This window comes from Dipodomys merriami, unplaced genomic scaffold (assembly GCF_024711535.1).
Source record: "Dipodomys merriami isolate MVZ:Mamm:240054 unplaced genomic scaffold, mDipMer1.0.p SCAF_11, whole genome shotgun sequence".
NCBI classification, from domain to species: domain Eukaryota; kingdom Metazoa; phylum Chordata; class Mammalia; order Rodentia; family Heteromyidae; genus Dipodomys; species Dipodomys merriami.
Window position 1 is genome coordinate 4,859,962 of NW_027202382.1, and position 9,696 is coordinate 4,869,657.

The window sequence follows — 9,696 nt, forward strand, 5'->3', positions numbered from 1 at the left end:
AAAATCGTGTAAATAGGGATACAGGTGGACCCATTGCAACAATGAGATGTACAATCGTTATGTCGAAAACGAACTTCACAACTTTGCAGGGGAGGGGGATGAGGATTGGGTGGGAGGAGGGGGATGGGAAGGGGAAACAAAGGAGGAGGCTTGATAAGAAATGTACTCATTATCTTGCCCATGTAATTGTAACCCCTCTGTACAGTATTTTCACAATAAAAAAAAAAAAGTAAGTGAGGAAGTTAAATTCAAACTAAAAAATATATATATTGGAGTATTTTCTTTCTTTCTTTTCACCCAGAGCTGAGGACTGAACTCAGGTCACACGCAGGGAGCGGCAGAGCCGCCAAGCGGGCCGCTCCAAGCCCCGCGCGCCCCCGCCCCGCGCGCCCCCGCCCCGCGCGCCCCCGCCCCGCGCGCCCCCGCCCCGCGCGCCCCCGCCCCGCGCGCCCCCGCCCCGCGCGCCCCCGCCCCGCGCGCCCCACCTCTCACACACCCCGCCCAGCAGCGTGTGCAGCCGCGCAGGCGCGGTAGCTGAGCGGCCGCTCCTAGCCCGAGGGATCCTGGGACTCGATCCGGAAGGACCTGTTCGGCGTCCCGGGCTAGGCCTCGAGTTCCAGGCCCTGGTCCCGCCTCAGGCCCAGGCCCGGTGTTCCAGGTCTCGCTCAAAGATAGCCTGGTGGCCAGCACGACGCTGCGGTGACGGCGGAGGGGGCGGCGAGCCTTTCGCTGAGGTTCCGGGGCTCGTCAGCGGGCGAGGCCTCGGAGCCGCGGTACGTGGCGCACTCCCCCGCCCGCGGCCCCGGCCCCGGCCCCGGCCCGGAGCGGAACTGCTGCAGGAGCGGCCCCCGGCCCGCGGTGAGCTGAACCCGCGCATTTAACTGCCCTCGGGGGATGATCCACCCGCCTCGGCGGCGCGTTTGAGGCCCGCGTCCCCGGCGGCCTTGCAGCCGATGACGGACCGGTGCTGACCGGGGTTGCTGGAGAGGCGGCCGCTGCCTTCGAGCCTCCGGTTTCCGCGAGGAACGTTGTTCCGCGAGGTCCCCGCAGGAGCCAGGCCTGCCCATGAAAGTGTCTCTCGGTAGCGGGGAAATGGGCGTCTCGGCCCACTTGCAGCCTTGCAAGGCCGGGACCACCCGGTTTTTTACCAGCAACACGCACAGCTCGGTGGTGTTGCAAGGCTTTGATCAGCTTCGAATAGAAGGTTTGCTGTGTGATGTGACCCTGGTACCGGGTGACGGGGACGAGATCTTCCCGGTGCACAGAGCCATGATGGCGTCTGCCAGTGATTACTTCAAGGCGATGTTCACCGGGGGCATGAAAGAGCAAGATCTAATGTGTATTAAGCTCCACGGGGTGAACAAGGTCGGTCTGAAGAAAATCATTGATTTTATTTACACTGCAAAGCTTTCTCTCAATATGGACAATCTTCAGGACACGCTGGAAGCTGCCAGCTTTCTGCAGATTTTGCCCGTTCTGGACTTCTGCAAAGTATTCCTCATATCAGGCGTCTCTTTGGATAACTGTGTTGAGGTTGGGCGAATTGCTAACACCTACAATCTTATAGAAGTGGACAAGTATGTTAATAATTTCATCCTGAAGAACTTTCCGGCTTTACTGAGTACCGGGGAGTTTCTGAAGCTCCCTTTTGAAAGGCTGGCCTTTGTGCTCTCCAGTAATAGCCTTAAGCACTGTACTGAACTTGAACTCTTCAAGGCTGCCTGCCGCTGGTTGAGATTGGAAGACCCGCGGATGGATTTTGCTGCAAAATTGATGAAAAATATTCGATTTCCACTGATGACACCACAAGACCTCATCAATTACGTGCAGACGGTAGATTTCATGAGAACAGACAATACTTGTGTGAATTTGCTTTTGGAAGCCAGCAATTACCAAATGATGCCATACATGCAGCCAGTGATGCAGTCAGACAGAACTGCCATCCGATCGGACTCCACCCACTTGGTTACATTAGGAGGAGTTTTGAGGCAGCAGTTAGTTGTCAGTAAAGAGTTAAGGATGTATGATGAAAGGGCACAAGAGTGGAAATCTTTAGCCCCCATGGATGCTCCTCGTTACCAGCACGGCATTGCTGTCATTGGAAATTTCCTTTATGTAGTTGGTGGTCAGAGTAATTATGATACAAAAGGAAAAACTGCCGTTGATACAGTTTTCAGATTTGATCCTCGATATAATAAATGGATGCAGGTGGCATCATTAAATGAAAAACGCACATTCTTCCACTTGAGTGCTCTCAAAGGACATTTGTATGCAGTTGGTGGGCGCAGTGCAGCTGGAGAACTGGCTACAGTAGAGTGTTACAACCCGAGAATGAATGAATGGAGCTATGTTGCAAAAATGAGTGAACCCCACTATGGCCATGCTGGAACCGTGTATGGAGGCTTAATGTATATTTCAGGAGGAATTACCCATGACACTTTCCAAAATGAACTAATGTGTTTTGATCCAGATACAGATAAATGGACACAGAAGGCTCCCATGACTACAGTCAGAGGTCTGCATTGCATGTGTACAGTTGGAGACAAGCTCTATGTCATTGGTGGCAACCACTTCAGAGGGACAAGTGATTACGATGATGTTCTAAGCTGTGAATATTATTCACCAACCCTTGACCAGTGGACACCAATTGCTGCCATGTTAAGAGGTCAAAGTGATGTTGGAGTTGCTGTCTTTGAAAATAAAATTTATGTTGTTGGTGGATATTCTTGGAATAATCGTTGCATGGTAGAAATTGTCCAGAAATATGACCCAGAAAAAGATGAGTGGCATAAAGTTTTTGATCTGCCAGAGTCACTTGGTGGCATTCGAGCTTGCACTCTTACCGTTTTTCCGCCTGAAGAAAACCCTGGGTCACCTTCTAGAGAATCGCCTCTTTCAGCACCTTCAGATCATTCTTAGGTATAAAACCTTTGCAGTGCATCTTGAATGCATTTTGTAGTCCTTCAATAGTATCTTCTTGTGATTGGTATAGTTATTAGACCAAAAGTTTAACTTAGGTTATTTGTCTTGTTTGGTTTAGGAGCTGAGGATGTTTATCAAACGATTAACATTCTGAAAATGTGTTCTAACATATACAGCACTTTTAACAAGTGAAAAATAATATGTAGAAAGTTAGATGTCCTTGTGGTATGGAATAACAATACTATGTGACTGTGTATAATATGTGACTGTAGTGATTGTGTAATTATGTCCATTGTACTTCTAAGTTGAAATTTTCTTCTGGCTGGAGAATATCAAAGGGCCACCTGCTCTCTTCTATAGCAAACAATGTTGTTAAGTATTATTAGCTACCTCCGTCTTTGCATATGGTTTTTGACATGTCTGTTAACTGTTAAGCTTGTGTAGTTGCACTTGGAACATAGTGAAGTTTTGTTGGCAAACAGGAGAAATAATAAAACTAGGAGAAATAGTCCTAAATCATAATTTGGTATCTCTCTCTGTAAAGAGAGAGAAAAGAGAAAATGTGTATAGACAGTACACATGCACACATGTAAATACATGTATGCATTCACGTAAAATTTTCAATTACCACTTAACTGTAATGAGATGTTCTGAAATTCATTTTTTTTCTTTCACAGAGCAGCTATTTCTATTTTTAGAATTCAGTAGCAGAGACTGTCCTTATAGTCATAAAATTTAGATAGCTAAGGGCTACAACATAAAATAGATGTCTGTTTTTGTCATTTGACAAATTTACTTTGACAAATGACATTTCTGCTTGGATAGTGTTTTCCTATAAAGTTGTTTTTATACAGATTATTTAGCAAAGTTCAGGTTTCAGAGAATTGCTTTTACTCATTAATTTTACTCTTTTTTTTCTACCTTTTCTGTAAACTTTGTTATATGAAAAAAGGAAAGAAATATTCTGAACAAAGCTGTAAGATTATAAATTCAGTCCCCAGTCTACTCTTGACAGTCTCCTCACTCTGGAGTGATTGCTTTAGTGTCACTGTAGCCCATTACTGTTTAGCTGTGTGACCTGCCTGAGGCTATGATCTGAGCAAGCAGAAGATACACTCTTTTATGCATCAGATCAGAAAAAAATATCCTCTGAGCTGTGTCTCAAGGACAGAACCAACCTCATATTCACTAAGAAGCCAGCTAAACAAATTCGTAACACTGTTGACTTACAGGCAGTACTACAGTAGTGAGGTGAACCTGATGGTTGAGAGAAGCATCAGGAAATTTTAGCAGGGCCTTACCAGTATGTATATGCCTCTGCTTCGGAGATTGTTAAGAGTTTAGTTCAGGAACAACTTCCTCTATTGACACTTCCACAGCATAACTCAGGAACCAAGGCAAAAGGCATTGGATTCCAGGAAATCTGAACCTTACTGCCCACACAAGTGTTGGTTCATTTTAGTGCGTTTTATGATTTCTGCATTGGCAGAAATTTCATACTTTCTATGTTTTTGTTAATGACTCCTTTCGTTTTTGTTTTTGTTTTTTTTTTAACTGAAGTAGCACTTTTTTGAGTACCTTTACAAGATAGAAAAAGAATTTGCTGTTAACTTTGTGTATTGAATAAGCAAGTACCCCAAATCAGTTCTTTGGATTATTAATGATATTGAATATGTATTTTTAGTAGCTGTGTTTCCTCTTTAGTCAAATGTTCATGTCCTTTGCCTATTGGAATTGCTTTGTTTTTCATATGAAGTTATAGGATTTCTTTATATAATAAATATAATTTAATTGGCATTTGTTTGCATTCATTTTTCCCTTTAGTGTGTTATAGTTTTACAAAAATGGAGGATAGCCATTTGATTAATTTATCTTATTTTTTCATCTTGACCATTTTGGTGAAAATATTGCTGTATTTTAAGTGCAGTATTACTTTTCAGAACTGATTCTAACATGCCGAGATCATATTGCCCTGGTTGTCCTCTATTTTGTATCGGTTATTCTTTACATTTCTCTCATAGTATATTTGACCATGTTGCTTTATAATTAAGTTCTATTTAGCCAGGTTAACTAAGTGTTGTATCTCACTGTACAGCTATGTATGCCACACCACTCCTTTACTTCCCAGTTTCTGCAGTTGACAGTTTTTGGTTGTCATACATAGTTCAATGCTATGGTAATACTACTAATTAAGCTAGAGCTCTTTCCTTACCAATAGAAATTTTAACTGATTTTGAAATGATTGGAAAGACATTTTTTTTTTTTTTTGTGGGTTGTGGGGCCAGAACTCTGGACCTAGGCGCTGTCCCTCAGCCCTTCAAGGCTAGTGCTCTCCCACTTGAGCCAAAGCGCTACTTCCGGTTTTTTCTGTTTATGTGGTGCTGAGGAATTGAACCCAGGGCCTCATGTATACAAGGAAAGCACTCTACCACTGAGCCATCTTCCCAGCCCCAAGCTGGCATGTTTTTAAACAAAATTCAAACTAGAAAAATAATTATATATAAGCACATGAAGTATTGTTAATATTTTAGCTTTCCTAACAAAAAGTTTTCAAAAGGTAATATTTTTTAGATTTTCTGACCTAAAAATGAGTTAAGTCTGTTACAGAGAGTAATAAAAAAATAAAAGTAAGTGTAACTATCCCTGACAATATTTTAAGGATCATTTACATTAAGAAAATAGGGCATATTGTAATATCTTCAAAATCGAGAGATCCACAGAGGCACGTAGGTGACAAAAGGGAGTTTTATTTGGCCGGCCAATGTCTGCCTAATCCTGGGCTACCTCAAATGGAGCAAAGTTTATATATACCATAACCACATGCAGGTGGTAGTTTCACAAGCACAGAAGCTCGTTAGGGGCTGGGATATTCCTCAGCTGCAGTCAGGACCAGGCAGACAGCATTCTGCTGATGCAAATGTAGGTCTGAGATTTAGGACTGGAAGTGGGGATTATCAAAAAACCAAACACTGAGTTCTTACAATATCATATGCACACATTTTATGAACATTTGTTAAATAGGTTTCAAATATGCCAGATCCTAAACTAAAAGCTAAATGGTAAAAGTTTAACTTTAAACAGCACAGATAACTATCATTTTTTATCTGTAGATATGAAAAAATTAGTATGCAAGGTGTTTATCCTAATTATCAAATGCATGTGCATTAAGAAAAACTAATTCAAGGAGTATGATGTGGAACAGGTTTTTTAAAGAGATAAAACATAGTTAAAGTTGCATCCTTGAAGGTATGGACAAGACATTGGAAGCCCAGTCCTTTCCTACCTGCCATAAAGTGGGGTGAGATGGAATCTCATTGTTTTCCTTTGCATTTCTTTATGGCCAGAGATGATGAGCATTTCTTCGTGTGTTTATTGGCCATTTTTACATCTTCTGACAAGTCTCTATTTACCTCTTTGCCCATTTATTAATTGGGTTATTGGTTCTTTGAGGGGTTAGTTTCTTGAGCTCCTTGTGAATGCTGGATATCCGGCTTTATCAGAAATATAGGTGGCAAAGATCTATTTTAGGTTAATAACTATGTCACTATTAAAACTTTTTAAAATCCTAAATAATCAATATTCTGTCTTTGGTGAAGTTCTCATTTGTTGACCACTAAGTTTTCTCTTCAAGGTAAGCCACAGCGCCAGTCACAGCTCCTGCCCCTGATTGGGCTTGAATGAGCTGCAATCCTTCTAATGGGAGACGGAGCCATGTGTCTCTTTTGAGACTCCCCGGAGGAAGTGCTGTGTGTTCAGGCAGTGCACTGGGATGAAGAGGAAAGAACAAGAAGTCTCTAAAATGTCAGCCCCAAGCTGTAAGAAGCCTATGTAGTTGTGTGCCATCCCTCCCCTTTAGAGCTATATGAATATCCCTTTGAACCAGGCCAGAATTCCCTTTTGACTTTGTCTGCTGGGATTTGCTTGAGCTGTAAGCAGGAGGCTTGGGTTATAACCTCATTCAGCAGTGATTACCAGTGTATTTCCAGACAAATTTTTACCAAAGTACTTTCCACCTCTGAAAATATTTTCTTCCTTTACTTCTCTTTAGGTATATCCTGATGTTGCCCATTGTTTGGACACATTTTTTAAAGTAAATGTGTGTATCAGAATCTTTATTAACTGCAGATTGGGTTAAAAATCGTCTTCCTTTAGCTGGGTGCCGATGGCTCCTTTGTAATCCTAGCTACTCAAGAGGCTGAGATCTGAAGATCATGATTTAAAGCCAGCCTGGGCAGGAAAGACCATGAGACTCTTATCTCCAATAAACCACTAGAAAACTGGAAGTGGCCCTGTGGCTCAAGCGGTAGAGTGCTCGCCTTGAGCTGAAAAGCACAGGGACAGCGCCCAAGCCCAGAGTTCAAGACCCAAGACCGACCCCCTTTCCCCACCCAAAAAAATCATTCTTTCAGAGTGCTCATGCCTGTAAGACTAGCTACTCCGGAGGCTGAGATCTGCCCAGGCAAGAAAGTCTGTGATCCTCATGTCTGGTTATCTACCAAAAAACTGGAAGTGGACCTGTGGCTTAAGTGGCAGAGCACTAGCCTTAAGCAAAAACATTCAGGGACAGTGCCTAAGCCCTGAGTTCAAGCACCAGGCTGGGCACACACACACAAATAGTCATCACTGGTTTTAAAGAAGTGCTCTATTTATATTCTGTGAAGAAATAGAAGTTGAAGAAATAGGAATGAACATATAAATGGACTGAGCATGCAGGAAATCCGTGAAGTGTAGTTACTATCTCTGGCTCTGGCACCTGGCCTCAGCCCCCAGCACCCATCCTCAAAACCTCATGACTTCCTCTCTTGGGTGGGATTCCTATGAGACCCTGGTCATTCTCTCCCTTCTTGCTGCCAGTTCACACACAGTTACTTTATGTCCTGCTCTGGTTTCAGCTCAATGCTTTTCCTAGAGAGCAGAACACAAATAGAAAGCAAAGATCAATAATTTTTCTGTGTTTAGCAGAGCATCATTTGTAAGTTCTCTCCCCATTTTCTTTCTTTCTTTCTTTCTTTCTTTTCTGTTGGTCATGGGGCTTGAACTCTGGGCCTGGGCGCTGTACCTGCGCTCTTCATCTCAAGGTGACCGCTCTACTGCTTGAGGCACAGCGCCACTTCTGGTGTTCTAGTGGTTTATTGGAGACAAGAGTCTCACCGACTTTTCCTGCCCGGGCTGGCTTTGCACCATGATCCTCAGATCTCAGCCTCCTGAGTAGTTAGGATTACAGGCGTGAGCCACCGGCTCCGGGCTTCTCTTCCTCATTTTCATTGCAAGTGTTTCCTAAAGAAAACCAAAGACAGTTACGCAGTGTTGAAAGGCTACAAAAACTTCATAAAAGCCCTTGCCTTGGTGAGTAGTGTGATGGGGCAGCCACCAACCTCACAGCCAGATTTTCAAGAAGATACACAAAACTCCCATCTAAGAATGGAGATTCTTTTCAGACTGCAGAGAATATTTTTGGTGATCACAATGCTAATTTCTATGCTTAACTGAGGATATATACCATAATAATATTGCCCTATACTTCCCATTAGTTGCCTGAAACCCCACATTTTTCTAACTATGATATCTGGAAGCATGGCTTGAACGGTAGAACACTAGCCAAACACCCACAAGTATTAAAGTTTTAAAAACAAGTCTAAAAGGAGATCTGTAGAAGACTAAAGAACAAACACATTTCACATGGAAGGTGACTATGAGTATATTCAGTACAGAAATGGCAGCTTGTAGAGAAAAATCTAGAAGAAAATTCAGTCATAGGCAAGTGAAATGGACTGTATCATTTTCTTGGTGCTTCTGCCGACTGTATATTATCATCTTTACTTTTTAGGTAATATTGGATTTTTTTCTCATTTTTCCTTTTGAAATTACAATAACCATCTTTCCTTACTTGTACAGTATCTAGAGAGTTCTCCCTATTCAATCCTCATTAACGTTCCCCACAAAACCATACAGCTGGCTTCTCTTTTCTGGTGGTCCCTGGTCAGTGATTTTTATTTGAGAGTATAGACCACAAACCAAAAAAGAAAAACTCGAAAGTTCCTGCTTCATCATAAACTCATAGATAAGGGGATTGTTTTTTTTCCTTCTGATGACTATTTTTGGAAATGAGTTAATATTCTGTTATGATGATGCAAGAGTAAGCTGTAACTGAAAGGAGACAGAAAGCAGAATTTATTTTCCATCTCCATCCAGCAGATAACTTGGCAATGGAGGAAGAAATGCCCATACAGTGACACTTGAGAGTATTTGATAATATTGCCATGGGATGGGGAATGAGTCTAACCAAGAGATGAATAAAGCTGAGATGTCTTTCCTATCCTCCCCCTCCATAGGAGCAGACTGTCCAGAAGCTAGCTTGAGGGAATTTTGGGATCAGATCAATAAGGCACATTCTAAGGGGTGAGATAACAGCACGACAGAAAGCAGTGAGTAGTGTCACAAAGCACTCCTGCCTTTTGACAGGACTACTGCAGAGGGCCAGACATGCTCACAACTCTGTGTCATTCTTCAGACATAAGCACTCAACAAATAGCCGTTTTTACCTGGCCTCAGCCCTTTTCCATGCACTCATACTTCCTGCACCCAGGCACCTCCCACAGAGCTCTAGTATTCCCACACCATTTGACTCTGAATGTAAAAGTTTTACAGAGAAAGATCACCACCTGTTGGCCAACATAGACCAAGACAACATAAATAGAAAGCCACACACACAAGGTCAACATCCAATGATTCCACATCCTGATTCCACTAGGTAGAGATGACATCAGGAGACTC

General features: G+C 42.8%; 1 protein-coding gene across 1 annotated transcript; it reads left to right on the plus strand.

Moving 5' to 3' along the window:
* Positions 1-564: 564 nt before the first annotated feature.
* On the plus strand, positions 565-4,719 carry Klhl9 (kelch like family member 9). Its single transcript, XM_070008008.1, has one exon. The coding sequence runs from the start codon at positions 1,066-1,068 to the stop codon at positions 2,917-2,919; it is 1,854 nt and encodes a 617-aa protein (XP_069864109.1). The 5' UTR covers positions 565-1,065; the 3' UTR covers positions 2,920-4,719.
* Positions 4,720-9,696: the final 4,977 nt, after the last annotated feature.